We start from the raw sequence: 24146 nt of genomic DNA, 5'->3' as shown, positions 1-24146 counted from the left end.
TAGGTAACATCATCTAGTGCAGTGGTTCTCAACCTGTGGGTCGGGACCCCATTTGGGGTCGAACGACCATTTCACGGGGGTCTCCAAACAAGGCTGTCCGCCATTTTTTCCCCCTTTTCTTTGGCCAGGCCCCTGGCACCCATTGATGTATAAGTGGTTGGGGGTCACCACAACATGGGGAACTGTATTATGGGCTCGCGGCATTAGAAAGGTTGAGAACCACTGATCTAGTGCTACCATTGTGCTAACATCTAATACTGATGATGTTACCTAGTTTAGTAGTGAAATGTCTGTAAGAAAACAACCAAGCTCAGAGAGCATCAAGGACCCCACAAGAATCTCTCTTGGGTACAACCAGTTGGAGCAATTGTTGATGCTGACCAGTATGGGAACCTGATGCTAAAGAATAGGGAATCATAATTAAGATGACAGAAGAAGCCACCTTAGTTCTTGTCTCTGAACCTTGTAAACCCATGGAATAACTGCTGTTTGGGCTAGAACATATGAAGTAGACTTTTGATCCATCTGGGACAAATAGTTGCTGAGAGAGGCAGTTCTTGTTTTGTCAGAAATTGTTTGCTGTTCAGGCTGGATCAATGAACATTTATTCATATGAAAAAATTCTATCCTGATTTTTTTTTTTTTTTTTTGGAGCCCAGTGCATTGCTCAGGGCTGTTTATAGACCTTCTGAGATCAATGCACAGCTTAAAGAGTTTAAAAGTTTGGGGGGGGGAGTACAAGTCTAAAATCACTTAGAAGAAACAATTACCCACATACACACAGAAATACACAATTCCTAATAAAAGTGTTAAAGCTGGAAGATGCTGCAGTTAGCATCCAAGCTTTGTGTTGCTTATGGAAACTACTGTATGTTTTTTTCTAAAAACAAAGACTTTGACGAAGAACATTAGCAGAAAGAATCATAGTGTAGGAATGAAGCATAGAACCATAGGGCTGGAAGGGACTATGGAGGTCTTCTAGTCCAACCCCCTGCCCAGGGCAGGTATGAATGGATCTATCAATCCAATCTCCTGCACATTGCAGAAGTCAGATTAGACCATCTTCCCATAAGGAAGAACTTCCTAATTTTCTCTAAAGAAATGAAACTTACAGAATTCTGTACTGGTTTCTGAAAAAAAAAAAAAAAAAACCAGCACAGGATGGTGTACAAAGTCCCAGGGAACTTTGTAAAATTTAATTTAATTTAAAATTAGTAAAATTGCAAACCTGGAGTTGCAGGGTTCTGGGGTGGCCAGAGAAAAGATCCTAAACTTTGTCCTAATCAAATACACTTCTTTCACATGTGAGATACTGAGAAGATCCTCTCCATCAATAAAAGGGATGGATAGCCTCCATCTAAGGCATTGAGAGCTTTAATGATCTGTTAAAGATTTCTCTGTATAAAGTAACCATAACATAATCTAGTCTGGATATAAAACAGGTGTCACCATATTAGGTTTGCTTTCATAATGATTGTTGCATTAAGAAGAAAATTCTAGACCTGCCCTTTAAGGCCTTCCTTCCTTCCTTCCTTCCTTCCTTCCTTCCTTCCTTCCTTCCTTCCTTCCCTCCCTCCCTCCCTCCCTCCCTCCCTCCCTCCCTCCCTCCAATTCATCTTCCCTATAAGTATGCCAACAATCTTCTTAACTATTCCTAAGTTTCATACTGCCCTTATCAGAACAGATATTTTCAGCTCTGACCAGTGTTCCATAGACTTTCCGAATAGCTGGAACAATAGTGGATGAAATTGGAACAGGTATTTCAAGCTAAAAGCATGTTTTGAGATTGAAATACGGGGTTAGGTTTGCAAGAAGAATCACCAGTTATTATTTCATTCTGTATCGATCAAGAGATAAAGAGCACTGTAAATGTTTGAGTTTATTTCCCCCCCCTCCCCAGTTCTGCTTGAACTGAATTAAATATCTTTCCATTGACAAACAGAGGGGTCAATCAATGTGAATGTAGCACTGGTGACGTTCCTGTGGATAATTGTTTTAAGGGTCCTTGGTCATTTTAATTATTTCACTTTGTACAACCTATTGCGAGCATTGTTAGAAATGTTATTACTATGCCATTTTGTTTTGAAGGTCCATTTGTTCTCCTGACCAAAACAGTTGTGCCTTGCAATATTTGGGATACAGTATTTTAGATAACTTATATATTTATTTATAAAGTTGGCGGAGACAACTTTGGGTGGTGGGAATTGGACCTAAAAAGGCATGAAAATGGATACTGGGTACCCATATGGATGGCAGAAGATAAATGAAGATATTAGGGCATTATTTAGTAATTCAGTATAGGGTCCAGCTCAGCCATTATTCCTTAAGTAGCATATTCCCATTTCATACTATATCAACGCTTTTAACAATGTTTTTCTTTACAGACATAAGAACTTTATTTTTCCCTGATGAAACCCACGTAAAGGTTGCAGAGCTCAGGACTCTTCAAATACAAGGTGTTTACTTCTATTTGTGTCTTTTGTGACTTAACACATTTCTTTTCTCTGCAACAGGCACTTGCTATATTTAACATGTGGTTTTGGTATTGGCTATTCTTTCGTCCACAAGCTCCCTCTATCTTGTCTATCTCCTTGAGTGTGATTTTCTGAGAAATTGATTTGTTACTTTCGGTTGGCGTTGACTTAGAGGAAGAATTTCTATGGTCGGCCATAGGAAACCACATTGGGACAATTCTGAAAGCCAACTTGGGAGTGTGGCTTTCATTTGTTAAAGCCCAAAGGGGCAATTCTTTATTTTGGAAGAATATTAAACAGCATTATGGGACCCATTTTCAGTTTTTTTTTTTTTAAATTGAAAAGCAAGGATGCCCGATTTTTTCCAGGTCCCAGTTCATTTTTACATGGGATAAAGCCATAAGCTCAGAAGAAATGGAGCCAGGACAATTGAATTGACAGTGTATTAAAATCAGAGAAAAGGTTGTTTTGATTTTTTTTAAAATTGTTTTTCCAGCCAAGAAGTAGAGCTAGTACTGAACCCAGAGCGGATGGAGCCCATTAAATGGTTAATTTGAATGTGGGTTGGGGGGTTATTATTTTATGTTTCTTCTGGTTATTTTCTTCTTCTTTTTATATGGTGTTTTGATATTTATGTAAGCCGCATGCGAGTAGGCAGGAATATACATTTTCTAAATAGATGAAAGTAAATAAATAAAAACATACAACTCCAAGGGAGCCCAAAATTTCTGTTGCTAAGCAGCACAGTTGTTCAGTCAGTAGTGCTCCATTTTACGACATTTTTGCCCCAGTTACTGAGCGAATCGCTGCAGTTCTTAAGTGCATCATGTGGTTATTAAGTGAATCTCACTTCCCCCCATTGACTTGGCTTGTTGGAATTCGGCTGGGAAGGCTATAAAGAGTGATCACATGATCTCGGGACAGTGCAACGGTCATCACTACATGCTGGCTGTCAAACAGGTCTAGGGCAACTCGCCATTGGAGAAGGGCGATCAGCGTGGGATTAAAACAAAATAGACAAGTTGTGAACTTGGCAAAAAAAAAAAAGTTGAACATATCCTGTGTACTCCGTTCAAGGGTAAAAAAATGAAAGTAGATATTTGGCTAGTTTCTTTTTAGTTTTTCTTGATGGTGCTTCTGTAATCTTTTCATTTTCTCCCGAGAAAAATAAAAAGCCATCTGAATCTTTGAGAAAGAGTAGAACCTGCTAATTGAAATTATAATAAAAGAATAATTTGAAAGTGGGGGGAGGGAGAAGAGCAGTCATTTGGGATTTGGGGAGACGTAGTTTAAGCCTATTATTTTTGAAAATAATATAAAGCTAATTCGGTTACGAGAGAGGCTGCTGTTTTTTCTCATCTTTGGATCCTGCTATTTTTCTGCTATTTTTAGCTTTGCATGAATAGTTAAATCTTTATAAACGGAAGCTAAAAGTAATTGAAACATCAGTGGAATGTTGTATTTTAATCGGTTTCGTCATAAACGTTCTCCCACTTTTCAGAGGAGGATCAGACAATCGTACGCAGCTTTATGCCTTTCCTTGTAAAATCATCTCAACCAGAAATGTTGCAGCTTCTCTACTTTTTCACACTTTTATGCCATCTCAGAGGAGGACCTCAGGAGTGTGAAGACCATCAATCTATTCTCTATGTCAGGGGTTTTCAAAGTTGGCCCTTTTATGACTTGTGGACTTCAACTCAGCGTGCCTGGCTGAGGAATTCTGGAAGTTGAAGTCCACAAGTCATAAAAGGGCCAACTTTGAAGACCCCTGCTCTATGTCCAAAAGACCTGGGATTAAAAGCCAATGACACAAAACAGAGGAAAAAAAACATCTTGATATACACACGGTCGAAATTAAGATGCATTCTGCAGGACAACCTATAAACAAGGATCATTTCATTCACCCTGCTTCTCATTGTCACCTTGTACAAACAGGGAACATATAACTTGTTAGCCATTGCGACAAATCTGGCAACTTTGTGAGTCGCCAAGAAGTTTTGACCTGCTGGAACATTGACAATCAAGCTTCCTTCCTAAATTAATGTTCCCGTTGTTGGAAAAAATGCGACAACAATTTCTTCCTGGGCTCGGCTTGATATAAATCTCAGAGAACAGCAGATAATGGGAAGAAACACCTTCAATCACTCCAAAAAATAAATTACATTCTCAACAACATTTCAAGAAATCCCTCTTCTAGAGCTATTTAGAAGAAACCACCTCCAAACCAGCACCATCTTCTGAAAATAGGAAGAAAAATAGGAATCTTTTACAGAAGAATGCTTTTTTTTAAAAAAAAAGGGCAAGCAGGTCTTGGCAACTGTTTAAATTAAAAACAATCAAGATATTTGATTTGCAGATTCCTAGGTTTAGAGAGGTGTGAGGCCTGAGTGAAAGGGTATGTATGATCTCTCCATCTTCAACATAAAAATTTCATCAAGGTAGCTTTTCTATTTGCAAACAACTTTAAACGGGGGGGGGGGGAATTACCTGTTTGTTTTCTCTGAAATCTGTTAATATAATCTCAGGTTTAATATATTGATATCCGTGGGCTAATTAAAAACTGAGAGTGTGCACACATTTATTTGTTCAGACAAAATGACTGCATAAACATTATTATAAACTGTTTACTCTTCCCACCAAAAGGAAAGGGAGGGGGATGGTCGAGACAATTTATGTTCATTGCTGCCAGGTAGATTTAAAAAAAAAAAAACCCTCTTGAAATAGTAAGTAAGTGGGAAATTAATTCAACAGTTTAATCTAGAGCTAATAACAGTTGCAAGCTCTGAAAGAGATTGCTTCAGTAGGGAGTTAATTAACAGTTTATTCCCTATTTGATAAAAGTAATCCACACTAATTCTAGTGTAATTTACCTCAATGTAATATAAAAACCACAAGCTGCTTCTAATGCTGGTGGTAATTAGGCTTACATTATGGTCATGCTGACAATGGAAGAGGCATTATTATTAGTAATAGTAGTAGCAGTATTAGTGTTGTTATTTACTACTCTTGCAATGTAGGTACCCTTGAAAATATTATTTGACATTTTCTGAATGGACGTTCCACCAGTACTGGTTTTCATTTAACAGAAGGGGAGGCTGCAAATTCTTGAAAGATGGTGGCGGTGTTGGGGCTTGTTTATTTACTTATTTGTTTATTTATTAGACTTCTTTGCCACCCATCTAGCCTGAAGGTGGCACTGGGTGGCTTACAAACATTAAAAGCCTATAAAAATTTAAAACAATTTTAAAAACTCCCTTTTTACAACCCTGTAGTCCCTTAATTTGGGGTAGAGTTGAGGCAACTGGATGGAGCTGAGCATTTACTGGCTGGATGCCCTTCCTGATGCCTACGTGGAGTTCACAGCAGATATTTTTTCTTTGCGCCCTGAGAGAGAATTAAAACTCATAATAATAGAAATAAGACTAGCACTGATGTTACCTAACTGAAACATCTGGAAGAAAACCACCAGGTTCGGAGAGCACCAAGAGCCCCTCATTTCAACCCTGAGCTAAAAATATTCTCCTTTTATTGGTTCAGTAATTATCGGCATTGACAAATTCACCTTCAGTCAATTGCAAAAGGCAGCTTTACTGAGAACAGGTTACATCCTGCAATGATACCTCTAACAGCATCAAACATCCACATCTGCCTGTTCTATTTAAATATTCCCTCTCTTGATTTAAAAAAAAAAGGAGAAAGCTTTTTATGGTCCAGATTCTAGATATTTCACCTTCATACCAATGAAAGGACATTTGACAGTCAGCATTCTAACACAAGAACTAAATGTGTTATTTAATTACCTGATACTGTTTATCATTTGAGTTTATTGTAATCCAAGAAGAGTTTAGCGTGACCCAGAATATATGAGCAGGTAAACCATGACAAATAAAATTGTCCATATATCCTCCTCCTCCTCCTCCAACAACAACAACAACAACAACAACTACTACTACTACTACTACTACTACTACTACTACTACTACTACTACTGAATGTCTTGATTAGTCAAGGTTTTTCACTACAAATAATCTTGTCTCCCACCTTTAAAAGTTTCTGACATCAGGTCTGCAAAGCAATCATCCTCATCATAAAATAAACAAATTTCAAAATACAAGCATGGAACCTGGGAACAATTTTTGTTCCCTCTCACATAGATTTTCAAATGAATAATTGGCTTTCTAACTTTTTAAAAAATTGCATAGATTAAAAGGAACTGCTAATTGCTTTCAAATGCACTGGCTGAGATGATGTCTTATAAATTAAACAATGGCTTTGATTGAAACAGGGTTTGGCAAAGTCATTAGGGCTCCGGTTTGATGTTGAATTGCTTTTAACATTATGGAAAATAAAGGAAATGAAATCTTGTAGTCTGTTTCCAATAGAGATTCTGTAGGATGAATTTACTTCGTTGTATCTCTAAACCTCTTTATTTCTACGGGTAGTTGTCAACTTACAACCATTTGTTTGGCAACCATTTGCAGTTATTGAAAAAGACTTATAGTCGGTCCTCATACTTATGACCATTGCCCCATCCTGCAGCCTTGTGATTGGGTGCTCGGCAACTTGCATGTATTTATGACAAGTTCACTGTCTCAATGGAGAATGTTTGTAGCTCAGGGTTGAAATGTGGGGTTTTTGGTGCTTTCTGAACTTGCTTGTTTTCTTGCAGATGTGTCATTATCCTAACTAGGTAACATCATCAGTGCTAGAAGGCAGGGAGGCTGTAAGGAGGAGGAGGAGAAGGAGGAGGAGGAGGAGGAGGGGGGGGGAGATCTGTGGGGTCCTTGGTGCTTTCTGAGCTTCTTTACTTTCTTGCAAATGTTTCATTACCTAACTAGGTAACATCAATGCTAGAAGGAGGGGGGGTATGTGTGTTTGTGGACTGGAGGGGGGAGGAGGTAGGTAATGAATTCTAGGACTACCACTGATGATGTTACCTAGTTGGGTAATGAAACGTCTGCAAAAAAAACAATCAAACAAGGGAGCTCAGAGGGCACGAAGGACCCCACATTTCACTGTCACAGGATCACGCAATCACCATTTGCAAACTTCCCAGCCAGTTTCCAACAAATAAAGTCAATGGTGGAACCCAGACGCCCTTAAATACTACGCAATTCAGTTTACAATTGCAGTGATTTGCTTAACAACCATGGAAAAAGTCATAAAATCAGGTACAGCTGAATTAGCAACCACCTTACTTAGCAATAGAAATTATGACCATAAGTCAAGGACTACCTGTATTTGTTTCATTGGGTGGAGAGGACGTAGAGTGTATTTTTTTCAGGAAGTTTCCATAACTTTATCTCTTGGACAATATGTCCCTTTTGCAATGACATCATATACTGTATCTAACAAAGGTAGGTGGAATTATATTTTTTTGGCAACTGCAGTGTGCTGCAGCTGCCAAAAAAGCCAACACAGTTCTAGGCTGCATTAACAGAGGGATAGAATCAAGATCACGTGAAGTGTTAATACCACTTTACAATGCCTTGGTAAGGCCACACTTGGAATACTGCATCCACTTTTGGTCACCACGATGTAAAAAAGATGCTGGGACTCTAGAAAGAGTACAGAGAAGAGCAACAAAGATGATTAGGGGACTGGAGGCTAAAACATATAAAGGACAGTTGCTGGAATTGGGTATGTCTAGTTTAATGAAGAGAAGGACGAGGGGGACATGATAGCAGTGTTCCAATATCTCAGGGGCTGCCCCAAAGAAGAGGGAGCCAAGCTATTCTCCAAGGCGCCTGAAGGCAGGACAAGAAGCAATGGATGGAAACTAATCAAGGAGAGAAGCAAACTAGAACTAAGAAGAAAATTCCTGACAGTTAGTACAATTAAACAGTGGAACAAAAATTGCCTCCAAAAATTGTGAATGCTCCAACACTGGAAGTTTTCAAGAAGAGACTGGACAGCCATTTGTCTGAAATGGTACAGGGCAGGCATGTCAAACTGCCGGCCCACAGGCTGGATGCGTCCCATCAAAACTGCGCCCACCCCATTGCCGGCAATGAGGAAAAAGTCGTGATATGTCGCATAACGTCATGTGACATCGCAAGTTTGACATGCCTGGTATAGGGTTTCCTGCCTGAGCAGGGAGTTGGACTAGAAGACCTCCAAAGTCCCTTCCAACTCTATTATTCTATTCTATATGTAAAGATGACCTTGTGGTCATTCTTGGAAAAAGGGTTTTTCCAGACGACATTCATTGTGCTTTTGTTACTAATAGGAATAGAAAAGGGGTTCCCTAAAATAATTAGTTTTCATTACATCTAGATCTGTAGCTGAGATTCAAGGGCCACAATTCACTCCGGAAAGCTCTGATTGAAATGTGATTTGGCCCTAAAGTTCATCAAAGGATGTTAATATTTTGTAGCGTTTAACTTTGATGGCAGGGAGAAATAATTAAATACATGACTGGAGGCAAACCATACGAACTATATTTAATTTTAATTAAACGTAAATCAAATTTAATGTTTCGCCTTGGTCTTTCCCGTTCTTTTTGAGATGTAGCCCTTAGTGCACCATTTAAAGATAGTGTACCCAATCCAGGCTAATGTTTATTAAATAAAAGGTGGCCATTTGCAAAAGGATACAATTAAAATTTAAAACGGCCCCATATGGGTTTTGCTCAAATACAGCCAGTCATATGTAGGCATAACATATTTCAAAATTATATATATTAAGAGCCATGATCAGAGTTTGATTAGCAACCTCTCTCAAGGTAACGAAAAAAGAAAGTCAAGCTGCATTTCCTGCTTATCATCCAGTTTAACTTGGCAATCAATATTTGCAGAGATTGTTCAGTAGACTAAATACAGCATACATGTCCAAGGAGTATTTGAATTAATTCCATTTAAAGTCTGCCCCTTCCCTTCCGAGGTCTCAGAATTGCTTATATGACCTTTGCAAATAATCTCACATCTGCACATTTTATTAATCAATGGTGAAGTTGACTTCTCCATCATCTGTCTGCTGAGTGATGAGAGAGAGAGAGAGAGAGAGAGAGAAAGAGATTAGATATATAGATATAGATATATAGATATAGATTAAAGATAGAGATGGATAGATAGATAGATAGATAGATAGATAGATAGATAGATAGATAGATAGATAGATAGATAGATAGATAGATATAGATTAGATATAAGATAGAGGGAGATACAAATTAGATAGACAGACAGAGAGAGAGACAGACAGATAGATATAGATACATAGATGTATAGCTATAGATATGGATTAGATATATAGATATAGATATAGATGTAAATATAGATATAGAGAGATCTCACTCAGCAGATGGATGTGTGTGTGTATGTATATAAAGAGAGAGAGTGAGAGTGATGAGTTAAGAGCTCTGTAGCATCAAGATGGTGCATTCCTTAAAATTTGCACACCCAGGTGCAAGGCAGATGTGCAAAGGGAAGCCAGATAGTGTGTTTATACTGCAAATGATTGCATTTTATTCTCTCCAGGGTTTTTTTTATGCATGATGAGCATAAGAATAATGCATGCTTTCAAGTAATGAGCTAAAGGAATGAATCAATGTGTTCTCCTTTCAGAGTTCCTCTAAGATTTTACTTTGTCTTCTCTTACTAAATAGACACTTTTTTCCCCCTTGTCCCTTGTTCAAAGGGAATCTTTTGGATAACTTTTGACATACAGATTTTGATTTTTTTTTTTCACCCTGATTCTGGGCTTTAAACAACCATGCAAAATTCTGAAAGTCCTGAAAAGAGTGAGTTGCAACTGGTCCTTGCACTTACAAGCATTGCAGTGTCACTATATTAACACAATCAGAATTCAGGAGCTTGGCAACTGGCATGGATTTATGACAGGTGCAGCATCCCGGGGTCATGCGTTTCACTATTTGTGACTTTCCTCGGGGGAGCTTCCAACAAACAAAGTGGATGGGGAAAGCTAGCTTCACTTAATGATTATGACAAAAATGTCATCAGAACAGGCACAATTGCATCACTTAGGAATAGAATAGAATAGAATAGAATAGAATAGAATAGAATAGAATAGAATAGAATAGAATAGAATAGAATAGTTGAATAGAATAGAATAGAATAGAATAGAATAGAATAGAATAGAATAGAATAGAATAGATACTGGAATGAAGAATAGAATAGAATAGAATAGAATAGAATAGAATAGAATAGAATAGAATAGAATAGAATAGAATAGAATAGTTGAATAGAATAGAATAGGAATGTTGAATAGAATAAAATAGAATGATAGGATAGAATAGAGAAAATGAATGGAATAGAATGGAATAGAATAGAATAGAATAGAAATGTTGAATAGAATAGAATAGGAATGTTGAATAGAATAAAATAGAATGATAGGATAGAATAGAGAAAATGAATGGAATAGAATGGAATGGAATGGAATGGAATGGAATAGAATAGAATAGAAAAGAATAGAATAGAATAGAATAGAATAGAATAGAATAGAATAGAATAGAATAGAATAGAATAGAATATGGAGGTCTTCTAGTCCAGCCCTCTGCTCAAGCAAGAGGACCTATACCATCTCAGACCAGGGACTGTCTAGTCTCTTCTTAAAAACCTCCAAGGATGGAGCGCCCACGATTTCTGGTGGCAAGCTGTTCCACTGGTTAATTGTCCTCACTGTCAGGAATTTTCTCCTTAATTCCAGGTTGCTTCTCTCTTTGATCAGTTTCCAAACATTATTTCTTGTCCTGCCCTCTGGAGCTCTGGTGAACAACCCGGCCCCCTCTGCCTTGTGGCAGCCCCTCAGATACTGGAACACTGCTATCATGTCACCCCTGTTTCTTCTTTTCTTTAGACTAGCCAAACCCAAGTCCTGCAGCCGTTCTTCGTACGTTTTAGTCTCCAGGCCTTGGATCTTTTCTGATTTTTTTCCAAATTCTCAACATCTTTTTTGTGATATGGTGACCAAAATTGGCTACAGTATTTGAGGTGTGGTCTTACTAGGGCTTTATAAAGTGGTACTAATACCTCTCGTGATCTTGATTCTATGCCTCTGTTTATACAACCCACTTGTCATAAGTCAAGAATTTTGTGTAAAGTGACAGCGGTCTCTAAGATTGCTTTGAACCTATTACCCGTGTTTTCCCCAAAATAAAACCGGGTCTTATATTAATTTTTGCTCCAAAAGATGTATTAGGGCTTATTTTTCCAGTTAGGTCTTATTTTCAGGGAAATACGGTACTAAATATATCCGTCTGGCTGACAATCTTAACTGGGGCTTATTTTGGGGGTGGGGTTTACATTACAAGCATCCTGAAAAATCATGCTAGGGCTTTTTTTCCGGTTGGATCTTATTTTCGGGGAAACACGGTAGACAGACAGACAGTATACGATCTTTCAACTTCCTTGGGAATAAACTGTATGGCTTTTTTTTTTCCCCAGTCGTCCAGTTTATTCCAAAGTAAGTTGCAAGATGGTAGCTATATTTGATTTTATTTTTTCATTTTTGTTTTGTTTTGTTTTGTGAATAAAATTCAAACTCTCATTGAGCCAATAAAAAGATAATTGCATTATACTGATTCAGGTCTTTTAACGTCTATACTTAGACAAACTTGCTTAGAACAGCAGCCCTGAATGTCAAAAGAGATTTTGTTTAAAGAAAGATGCCTCTTTTGCCTTCTCCCAAGCCAGTTGCTGAAAATAAATGCATAAAATATGAGCAGAAAAGCAAAACAAAACCCATAAGGAGAAAAAGTAATTGCTTTTTTTAAAAAAAGATTAAAATGGAGAGAGAGAGAGAGAGAGAGAGAGAGAGAGAGAGAGAGAGAGAGATGGATAAGATAGAAGGGATTAGAGAGAGAGATAGGATGGATAAGATAGAGAGATATAGAAGAGATGAGAGAGAGAGGATGGATAAGATAGAGATAGAATGGATGAGAGAGAGATATGAATAAGATAGAAGGGATTAGAGAGAGAGATAGGATGGATAAGATAGAGAGATATAGAAGAGATGAGAGAGAGAGAGGATGGATAAGATAGAGATAGAATGGATGAGAGAGAGATATGGATAAGATAGAAGGGATTAGAGAGAGATAGGATGGATAAGATAGAGATAGAACGGATGAGAGAGAGAGAGAAAGAGAGAGATGGATAAGATAGAAGGGATTAGAGAGAGAGATAGGATGGATAAGATAGAGATAGAAGGGATGAGAGAGAGAGATAGGATGGATAAGATAGAGAGAGATAGAACGGATGAGAGAGAGAGAGAGAGAGAGAGAGATAACCTGTGTCTCTTTCTGGAGGAAACACCAATAGAAGGATACTGATGGAACAAAATGTTGATAGTGCAAGAAAAATGTTATTTCAGAGGCTTAGTGATGGTTTGTAGGGTTCTGATAGGACAGAAACTGTCAGGCCTAAACCCAAAGCCGTCACTTTGTTGTTGATGTTCAGTTGCTAAACTGTGTCCCGTTCTTCCCAACCTCGTGGACCATAGCATGCCAGCCCCTCCCCAATCCTCCCGTCTCCCGGAGTTTGCTCAAATTCATGTTCATTATGATGACACCATCTAATCATTTCATCCTTTGCCACCCCCTTCTCCTTTTGCCTCGACAACAGTTCATTTAGTGACTGTTCGAAGTTGCATTTAAAAAAGGGACTTAAGACCATTTTCCATACCCGCAAAACCATTGCAGCTGACTCATATTTATGACAGTTGCAGTGTCCCGGGGTCACGTGGTCATCTTTTGCGACCTTCTGAGAAGCAAAACCCATGGGGAAGCCAGATGTATTGAACAACTGGGTTACTAACGTAACAACTGCAGTGATTCACTTAACAGTTGTGGCAAGAAAAGTCGTAAAATGGGGCAAAATTCACTCGAGAAACCATCTCACTTAGCAATAGAAATTTTGGGTTCAGCTGTGGTCGTAAGACAAGAACTACCTGTAAAGACGACACAGTGAATCCAACTGAGTCCAGTATTTTATTTGTTCATACCTAACAGACAGAATCTTGCCGGACTAAAGTTATAAGCTTGTAACTTAATAGATATATATCCTCGGAGATTCTAGGGCGTGGTTACCCAGAATCTTTTCCTCTTTCCCCATCCAGTTCAGGACTGCATAGTCTCTTGTCTTGCCCCCCCTCTCTGGAATGGGCTGCCTTGGGAAGTTGTGGTACTACTGCCATCCTTCTCCAGGTTAATAGAAACCCTGGCTTGCAATGGCTTGCAGCTTCCAACTTTGCAGGCATGGTTGGGTGGCCCACCACTTCCTTCAGCTTCAGCGATGAACCCTTTGATCCCTCAAGAACAGCAGCCGAGAACATAACCTTTCCTGACAACGTCTGATACGTAATTAAACATAAAGGTTTCCCTGTCCAGTTGTGTCTGACTCTAGGCCCCAGTGCTCATCTCCCATTTCTTGGCTGAGAGAGGTAGCGTTGTCCAAAGCATGTGGCCAGCATGGCTATACACCAAAGGCTCACGGAATGCTGTCACCTTCCCACTGAAGTGGTACCTATTAATCTACTCGCATTTGCATGCTTTCGAACTGCTAGGGGGTTAGTTAAGTGCTAGCCTGTTTAAGACAGGCTAGCATTTAACTCGCCTATCTTAAGCAAGTGCCTTCCTTTGTCAGCTTTTGTATCTGAATGGGTGTGTCGGCGTGCCCCTGCTTTTAGAAAACTTCAGCAAGCAACCACAGTTAAGCAAGCCCACCTCGGTGCAATTTGCCATGCTATCTGGTTGCTGTGTTTATTCAGTCCAAGGTGTGTACATATTGATGCCTCCGTGCCAGATGGTGCTATCCCATGATACCCCGTATAAAATATAATATATAAGCATTTGTATCAATAATTCAGCCTCCACAGCATAAATCAGTCACATGGCCTGTTCCAGCAGATGGGGAATGCCCTTTGATTTTCATACTAATAACCTAATTCATAAAACATCGTTTTGCATATTTCCCTATCGCGTTATCCTGTACGTTAGGAGCAAGAAAATGCTAAGCTTGCAACTTTCCTTGCCTGCCTTCATGGCTGCATTAGAGCAGGCTGTCAAAGAGGCAAAATAATGTAAGATTTCTGTGATGAGAGGTTTTTCACAGCCTAAAGAGAGCTCCTTCCCCAATCTTGGTTCTGGGGCTGAAGGCCAGATAAAAAACAATAGGTAGAAATGTAGGATTAGAGGAATGGGAAAGATCATGGAACATAAATTGCAAATCAACGTTGTCAACTGCATACAAGGAAAATCAATACAAAATGTTCTACAGATGGCATTTAGCACCGGCGAGATTGGCTAAAATATACAAAAATATGAATCCGGATTGTTGGAAATGTAAAAACAAAGAAGGGACATTTTATCATATGTGGTGGCAATGCCCCAAAACAAAGACCTATTGGAAGCAGATAAGCAAATAACAAAACAACAAATTGAACTCAAACCCGAAATATTTTTATTAGGCATAATTAACCCAAAAACCAAGAAACAACTCCAATACATCATTATACATATTATAACTGCAGCACGCATTGCATATGCACAATGTTGGAAAAGGGAGAACATGCCAACAAATGCAATGATTGTAGGTAAGATATTGGGCTGTGCTGAGATGAACAAACTTTCCTTAGAAATAAAAGACAAAGAAACTACAGAATTTTACGAGGTATGGGACATGTATTACAACTGGCTAGAATTGCGGAATAAAAACGTATGAGAAGTAATGTAAATAAATGTAAATAAACTTAAGAGATATAGGACATAGTAGTGTTAAGGGAAAAGGAAAAATGTATTGTATATTATGTTTGTTTGTAAAGAAAAAAAAAGGAAAAATAAAAATTAAAAAAAAGGAACAATGGATGGAAACTGCTCAAGGAGAGATTCAACCTAGAACTAAGGAGAAATTTTCTGACAGTGAGAACAACGAACTAATGGAACAACTTGACTCCACAAGTTGTGGATGCTCCATCCCTGGAGGTTTTTAAGAAGAGACTGGACAGCCACTTGCCTAGAATGGTAGAGGGTCTCCTTGAGCAGAGGTTGGACTAGATGACCTCCACGTTCCCTTCCAACTCTGTTATTCATCTTAAGAGCAGCAAGATGCTTTGTAGAAGGGAGCATGTTTTCTTCACATAGGGAATCATTTTGCAGTGAAAAATGTTGATTCACAAGCTCCTGCTGATTGTCAGAAGAAATATAGTACACAACAGTGTTGTACTAAGCTCCAGAACATTTATTAAAGTATAGAAAGCATGACTTAATTTAGTCCTACAGCAGTCAGATTACTTTATCTTCTTTGCCTATTGTGCTGTTTTCAAATTGCTTTAAACTGCTAATATATATATATATAAGCGTTAATATATAAGCGTTCTTAGAAGGCTTATTTTGTTCGCTCGTTTTATTTCCTAAACTCCCCCCCCCCCAGGTAGATGTTAAAGTTTTACGAAAGCTATTAATTTGAAACAAAAACAAAGCGAAACACCCCCAAACCATCAAACTTGAAGGCAGTTCATTTTGGCCATGATATCACTCACAAATTGAAGCATTATAGAAAAGCTAAACAATGCCAAATGGATTTTGCTGAGATCAAAAAGCCAAACAGAGTTGGTTGCTTTCATCTCCACCGTTCCATTTACTGGGGAGCCTGACCTTAGTCAAACATCTATTAAAGTTAGCTTTTTGATCTCTCTCCCTCTCCTTCCCCCCCCTTGCCTTTTCTCCCTCCGTTTTGAAAAAAAAGAAAGGTGGGGGGGGGGAGAGAAGTCAACCTGAAGAAATTTCCTTCCAAAGACAATCCTACTACTGTCTTTGGAAGGAGGCATCTCAGTTATTTAGGATTCTCTAACATACCTGATAGAGCTCTGGTTAAACAGGACAATGATTTTTTGTGATTAAGACAAGATTAAAAAGGCAGCCTTCTTCAGAGGCTGTTAAATGGAACAAGAAATTTTTCCCTCAAGTTATTAGAAACCTGTTAGCTGGTCAATCCACTCCCTGTTTGGTCCTTTGATTAGGAAAAAAACCCCCAAGTCCTCTGCTTTGTAATTTGATAACAGGTAACTGCTCAATTGTGATACCATTCTTCCTTCATTGTTCAAAGCTTGCTAATTTTTAATTAGGAAAAAGGATGGCTGGCTACTCAATGATGAGATCTGTGGTCAGGTTTCTCCGTGCTTCTAAAAAAAGATATTCTCAGTTTGGTGGCCATCAAATAGTTGAGCCAAGATTGCTATCAGTCCTAACTTCAGAGAAACGGACATGAAAAGAATAGAATGGAAGTAGCAGAGTTCAATGGAACTATCAACTGAGGTGTGCAAAGAATGAGAACTATATTTCTTTTGGATTATTTCAAACCAATGTTAATTGATGGGACGAAACTCAGAAAACTTTTGAGGATTTTCAGAATAGCAGAGATCTTGGAAGAGATCCAAGATCTTGGAAGAGATCTTGGAGGTCTTCTAGTCTAGTCCAACCTCCTGCTCAGGCAGGAAACCCTACACCATTTCAGACAAATGGTTGTCCAATCTCTTCTTAAAAACTTCCAGTGTTGGAGCATTCACAACTTCTGGAGGCAGGTTGTTCCACTGATTAATTGTTCCAACTGTCAGGAAATTTCTGCTTAGTTCTAGGTTGCTTTTCTCCTTGATTAGTTTTCATCCATTGCTTCTTGTCTTGCCTTCAGGCGCTTTGGAGAATAGCTTGACTCCCTCTTCTTTGTGGCAGCCCCTGAGATATTGGAACACTGCTATCATGTCTCCCCTCATTCTTTTCATTAAACTCGACATACCCAATTCCAGCAACTGTTGTTTACATGTTTTAGCCTCCAGTCCCCTAATCATCTTTGTTGCTCTTCTCTGTACTCTTTCTAGAGTCTCTTTTTTCACTTTGTGGCGACCAAAACTGGATGCAGTATTCCAAGTATGGTCTTACCCAGGCATTATAAAGTGAAGAGCATAAGGACTCAAAATAAATTTCTTTCTCTCTTTTTCTATAAAAAAACAACTCTCTGGACAGCAAGTGATAATGGTAATCTTGCTGATTGCTGTCAACCTTACCAGGATAAAGAGGAAAGATGTAGACTTATCACCAAATAAATATAACCATTAATAGAATGAAACACAGCTCCATTTTGAAAATGGAGGAAGGAAAGAGCAGGAAGAGTGGACCCGTGCTTGTTTTTTTTTTGCATTTATGAATTAAAATAGCTGCCCCCCCTTTTTTACATGCTCCTGACAATTTAATCTCAACTTTCCAAAGCTTCCACAGGCGTTGCGTAGTTTAAGCTCAAAGTTGTTGTTCACCTGTGCTCTAAAGAATCCCTTGCCCAGTAAAATCATGAATTTGAAGTCTGGAATGATCTGGTGGATCCCCTTTCACTTCCCTATTAAGAGGTAGTCAGTGGTAGGGAAAGCTTTGGTTATTCAAGCTTTGCTCTGCTCTGCTTTGCTTTGCTTTTGATTTGTTCCACCCAAAGTTGATTCTTAGTTATTTTGAGCATTTCCTAGAAAGAGGAAGATGACGTACAATCTGCCTTATGCTTCACTGAACTGAGAATATAACAACAGAAGTCAGATCTCTCTGTGTGTTTCTTTGGAGCGATCTTTCTCTGTCTCTTTGTAGACTAGATGGTTTACCCATGGAGAAACGCAAGACAAGAGCAAGATGTCAATTTGGGGTGGGGGAGATGAAAAATCGCAACCCACAATTTAAGGAGAATGGTTGCTGATTCTTCTGGATGGGCTTTGACCTTGAGGGGCAACTTTAAGCAGAATCCTAGTACCTGTACTTCATAGGGACCCTCTACACCAGGGGTTCTCAACCTTGGCAACTTTAAGACTTGTGGACTTCAACTCCCAGAATTTATTTATCTTTCTTTCTTTCTTTCTTTCTTTCTTTCTTTCTTTCTTTCTTTCTTTCTTTCTTTCTTTCTTTCTTTCCTTCCTTCCTTCCTTCCTTCCTTCCTTCCTTCCTTCCTTCCTTCCTTCCTTCCTTCCTTCCTTCCCTTCTTCCCTTCCCTTCCCTCCTTCCCTCCCTCCCAGATTCATTGGTGTTTCATTCAGAGTTTTTGGGATTTCCTTGATATGCAAAACATTGCAGACATGGCTTTGCTTCAATACAGTTATATAAAATATTCTAGAACACCAAGTGATTTCAGAGATTTTCTGTTTAGCTGGTTTCCCTCCAATCTCTCTCCTCCACCACCTCCTCCTCCTCCTCCTCCTCCTCCTCCTCCTCCTCTTCCTCCTCTATTTTCCCCTTGTTTTTTTTTCTTTCCTTCTGAAGTCTTACATTCTTCCTAGTGATCCTAAACCTCCAATGGGTCAGGCGGTCAACTCTGCAGAATAAGAGAAAGGTTGCTGGAGTGGAGCTCACAAAAAGTATTAAGTTTACGATCCTGACAAATCATTTCCATAGCTGGGCCTCTGTAAGAAATGAAAGATGTCATGAAATCAGCCAACCATTAGACACAGGCCTCTGAAAGGAAAGGAGGAATATGTGTGTATGTGTGTGTAGTTGTGTGGATACAGTCATAGCATCCTCTCTTTTTTGGCTCTTGATTTTGTGGCTTCTAAATATGTTTTATTTTGCAATGTGGCGTTGGTCTTTCGGCCTTTCATGCATTACTCTTCTCTGCATGGTTAATATAATTCTGCTAACTTAATTTTTGATAAGGCAGCCACGGATTAACTGCCAAAATATGCAGTTAGGAGCACATGGGCAGTTTTTGTAAGTTCAAAGCAGGGGTCTTCAAACTTGGCCCTTTTATGACTTGTGGATTTCAATTCCAAGAATTCCTCAGCCAGCGTATCTGGCTGAGGAATTCTGGGAGTTGAAGCCCACAAGTCATAAAAGGGCCAAGTTTGAAGACCCCTGGTTCAAAGGATTTGTCTGTCTACCTGAAGATTGTAGATTATAACACCTGAGACAGTGCTATAATAACCCTGACATCTCAATACACTTGTTGCATTGTATTGTGTATCTTTCCTTTTGCTCACTGTTCTGTCCAAGGTCCTGAAATTTGAGCTGCCATTTTAGGCCTCCAGAATGAATTGGTAGAAACCTGAGGTGGTAATAAGTGAAAAAGCATTCTATTTTTAAACCATCATTGGTTTTAAAAGTCCACTTTTCTGGAAATAAAAATACCCTAGTACATCAGCCTGGACCTGCAGCAAAATGCATCTATATATGTATGGATGCATGTATGTAAAGCAGAGAAAGGCAATTACTTTTCCCAAGGGGGCAGATGAGAAATTGGGACTGTTGTGGAAGGCTGAACCAATAGGACTGTGAAGATGCATAGGCACGCCTGCACGTATGTAATTTGAAGAAAGAAAATAGCAGCCACCTTCAAAATGAAAGCAACACTGTTGGATTGTGTACATGGTGTATACCTGTTTACATTTGATGTCTAATTTCTGATTGACCTCATGTGGGCAGGACAGAGATAGCCAAAGGGCTGTATGTGACCAGGGGGCATAAAATACCCAGGTCTGACTTATAGGAAACCTTAAATAACAGGTGGATTTGCTTGCAGACTGAATTGATATAGAAAACTCACTGCTTCATTCTCTCACTCTCTATTTTTAGTATTTTACTAACGTTTAGTATAAGATAAAAAAATAAACAGAAACAAAAATTGAGAAAGGGATAAAGAATAAAAGTGCAAAAAAAAGCAAAAAAGGAAGCAAAAATAATTTCACCCTACAAGCAGTGGTGGGATTTCAAATACAGTATGTGAGCTGCTGGTTCTCTGTGTGGATGCTGCTTCTGGAAGTCCATTCTGGGCCTGGGCAACAAAAAATTAGCTATCGGTTCTGCCTTAAGTGGTGCGAACCAGCTGAATCCCACCACTGCCTACAAGAAGCAATAGATGGAAATTAATCAAGGAGAGAACCAACCTAGAACTAAGGAGAAAATTCCTGACAAAAGAATTAACCAGCGTCCTGCCTTCGGAAGATGTGGGTACTCTGGAATAGTATAAGACAGTGGTGGCGAACCTGTGGCACGCATGCCAGAGGCAGCACTCGGAGCCCTCTCTGTGGGCACACGTGCCGTTGCCCCAACTTCACCTCCTCACCAGCAGCCCCCCTGGAGGAGAGTCGCCCCCAAGCGTGGCCCACACGGAGCAACGCAGCCAAGGACATGGTAGTCAGGCAGCGTAGACAAGACTCTGCCCTCATGCCCCATCCCGCACAGTTGATGCTGCGGGGCACGGGCAGAGGGCGTGGCTGCCATGGCGCTGCTGGGTTGCCTGGGTGATCTGTGGTGGGCCCTGGAGGCAGTGAGTGGCCCTGCGGGCAGGTGGGGTGGGGGCGGGACGGGGTGGAGTAGGGGCGGGGCCAGTTTTGGGGCACTCGGTCTCTAAAAGGTTCGCCATCACTGGTATAAGATCTCCTGCTTGAGTAGCGGGTTGAAGTAGAAGACCTCTTAAGGTCCCTTCCACCTCTAATTCTGTTACTCTGTTTATGATTCACAAGGTGGGCAACGAACCTTTGAACTAGCAGCTTCACTGAAATTCTCTTGCAAACCCTCAGCAAAGCTTGTGGTCAAACTCTGTCAAAATAGGGGATGTTTTAGTACTATCTTTCCCCATTCCTGTTTTCAATATGGTGTCACACATTAGCATTTTATGTTGCCAGATGTTTCATTGTACTTCCATTTGAAGCAGCAAATGGATGAAACATTTGATTAAACATCAGATGGATTTGAGCCTGCCTCCAGCGTGTTCCGACGCCATCACTGCTCACAACTGAGGCTCACAAAGCAGTGTACACACTTAGACTTGAAACCATAACAGAGCCAAACTGGTTGTACTATTGTGTTGCAAGCTCTCCCATTCCTTCTTGGCTTTGAAAGCTGCTCGCTGCAAATTGTCGCCTGTTAATTTAATATAATGTTTTGTTTTAATATGAGGAACCGTACGACAATGCTGTGTTTTGGCGTTCGATTTTAATTAAATGCATACTTCCAGATTTGATTACTCATAGCCCCTCTTTCGTTAATTTACTCATTTGCAGTTTGGACAGAAATGCTTCCAATTTAATGCAGAGTGATGGGGGACTGTATCTAACCAATTACAGACCGGGGGAAGGAAATAACTTTATTGCAAGAATGTTGTTTGGTTCGGATGTTCTCCTGGAGTGCAGAAGATGCGCTGGTCATGTCAAAGCCTCCTCTAGAGTAGTTTTCTGATGTCATTGTTTTTGGGTGCTGTCTTTGCATACTGACCAAACTATCCTTATAAGGGTGGTGCAGCTCTGTTGAACACTTGTAAAAAAGATGTTGAGACTCTAGAAAGAGTACAGAGAAGAGCAACAAAGATGATCAGGGGACTGGAGGCTAAAACACACGAAGAACGGTTGTTGGAATTGGGTATGTCCAGTTTAATGAAGAGAAGGACGAGGAGGGACATGATAGCAGTGTTCCAATATCTCAGGGGCTGCCACAGTGAAGAAGGAGTCAAGCTATTCTGCAAAGCGCCTGAAGGCAGGACAAGAAGCAACGGATGGAAACTAACCAAGGAGAGCAGCAACCTAGAACTAAGGAGAAACTTCCTGACAGTTAGAACAATTAACCAGTGGAACAACCTGCCTCCAGAAGCGGTGAATAATAATAATGATAATGATGATGATGATAAAGTTGGAAGGGACCTTGGAGGTCATCTAGTCCAACCCCCTGCTCCAACACTGGAAGTTTTTAAAGAAGAAACTGGACAGCCATTTGTCCGAAATGGTGTAAGGTTACCTGCCTGAGCAGGGGGTTGGACTTGATGACCTCCAAGGTCCCTTCCATTATTATTATTATTATTATTATTATTATTATTATTATTATTATTATTACTACTACTACTACTACTACTACTACTACTACTACTACTACTACTACTACTACTTTGTGACCAATTGGGGCAATACTTACGAGCATATCTCTTATCAGGCTATAACATTGAATTATTATGAGACGGTCAAACTACACATTACTTTTAAAAATAGACAGCATCCAACTTTTTTTTTTGTTTTACTGTGTTCTGCTATGGACGAGAGGTTATTTTTGTTTTGTTGCATTTGGGCACAAGTTTATAATCCTTTACTCCTCGTGTGTGCATTCACGAATAAACACACTGGGTTCTCTGTGCAGTTGCGTAGATTGGGGAGGGGGACCCATTGGCATCAAATCCTCCCCTACCCTTAGGGAGAGCGCAAGGGAGAAGGTACAAGAGAAAGATGTGTCCAAAATATATAGTTCTGCTGTGTTTTTTCCCCCCTATCTGTTCTCACTCCGTTTTAATGATACTTTTCATTCATTACAATTCAAAGCAAACCTTTTCACAGATGGAAAACGGCACTTGTTGAGTCATTTAACTTAGCGGCCAAAAGATCAATGTGAACGTTCTATTTTTCTTTGTCCTCTCGTCTCTCCTGTATCTGCAGCTTTTGTAGCTTCCAGTTAATTCCATAAAGAAGGAAAGGTTTCCATGGGTTGGCTAGGGTTGTTCGTGAATAATTCAGAATGAGGTAAAAAGAGGCCACAGGAAGCAGTAGTGCCCATCACCTTACTGGGAGAAATTAAAAAGAAGTGTATATTTTGCCTGAGACAGGTAGAAAAAAAAATACCTGAAGTCTCTTCCACAGGTTAAAAAAAAAAAAGACCTCTAGAGAAATAACAAAGTAGGTTTCAGTATAGAATGGTAGTTAAATCTTGAATTCAAACTGGCCCTGGGGTGCAGCCGGAACAATCTGGAACGTGTATCTTATGATTGTCGCAGGATCCAATCTAGGTCGGTCACCGGAACCAGAGGTTTTGGAATTGAGCTTTTGGACTCGTGCTGGAGCCCATCTGCAGGGAACTTCTCTCTAGCAGAGTGTGTGCTGTTCTGTGTGTGGTATTTAGAGTGTGTGTTGTAAGTGGCTTTTTAGATGTTGATTGGGGTGTGCTGATGGCTGGCTTTTAAATTGTTGACTGTCGTTACTTGTGCTGCCCAGTTCTAACCTTCTGAGTACTTGATAGGCTGGTGATAAATCAGCACTCCTGTTGAGGGGCCTGTTTACCAGGCTTCAATCACTTCCCTGGCTGTTTTTGTGCCTGCTCATCCAACAATCTTAGTAGCTGCAAAATTGAACTTGTGTCCTTGTTCTTTGCAGTGTGAGGCTACCAGTGAGTTCGGGTCTCCTCATCTGACCACTCGCTTGTCTTCTTATGATTGTGTTTTACGATTTATGATAATATCTCTTTGCTGTTTGTATGTATACCAAGATTTTATGCATCAGAGATTACACTTGGCCAATAAAGAATATTCTGAGGCTCACATCCTCAACTGTGATTCATGGACACCAACACAGTCGCAAAAACAGCCTTTAGTATTCATCTGGCTCCCTAACTTTTTTTTTTAAAGCAGGAGTCGGCACACCGTGGCAGTCTCTGGAGCCATTTTTATTTGCCAAAATGGTTTGTGGCCTTGAGTAAACTCTAAGGACACTAGTAGGAACTGGTACTGATAGAACAGAGTATATGTAGCTCAAGATTGAACTGTGGGGGTCCTCGGTGTTCTATGAGCTTGGTTGCTTTCTTGCGGACGTTTCACTACCCAACTAGGTAACATCATCAGTGTTAGATTGGTAGGTACATGCAAGTCATTTGAGAGTCAGTTTGGGTGGTAGTGGTACAAGGGACCAGGCTAGAAACTGGGAGACCAGGAGTTTTAGTTCTGCCTTAGG

General features: G+C 39.7%; 1 protein-coding gene across 8 annotated transcripts in view; it reads left to right on the top strand.

Moving 5' to 3' along the window:
* The window catches only part of DACH2 (dachshund family transcription factor 2), a 284122-nt gene that overhangs the window by 127532 nt on the left and 132444 nt on the right, over nucleotides 1–24146 (top strand). For 6 of the 8 annotated variants that reach the window (XM_039331668.1, XM_039331694.1, XM_039331709.1 and 3 more), the window contains exon 3: nucleotides 2385–2456. The exons of the other annotated variants lie outside the window; for them this stretch is intronic. In XM_039331668.1, coding sequence (XP_039187602.1) covers nucleotides 2385–2456 — 72 coding nt within the window. The remainder of the gene's footprint in view (nucleotides 1–2384; nucleotides 2457–24146) is intronic. 8 annotated transcript variants of the gene reach the window in all.

This window comes from Crotalus tigris, unplaced genomic scaffold, assembly GCF_016545835.1.
Source record: "Crotalus tigris isolate CLP2741 ecotype Arizona unplaced genomic scaffold, ASM1654583v1 scf7180000017622.5263843, whole genome shotgun sequence".
NCBI lineage: Eukaryota > Metazoa > Chordata > Lepidosauria > Squamata > Viperidae > Crotalus > Crotalus tigris.
Note: the sequence above shows the minus strand (reverse complement) of the source record. Positions and strands in the feature narration are given on the sequence as shown.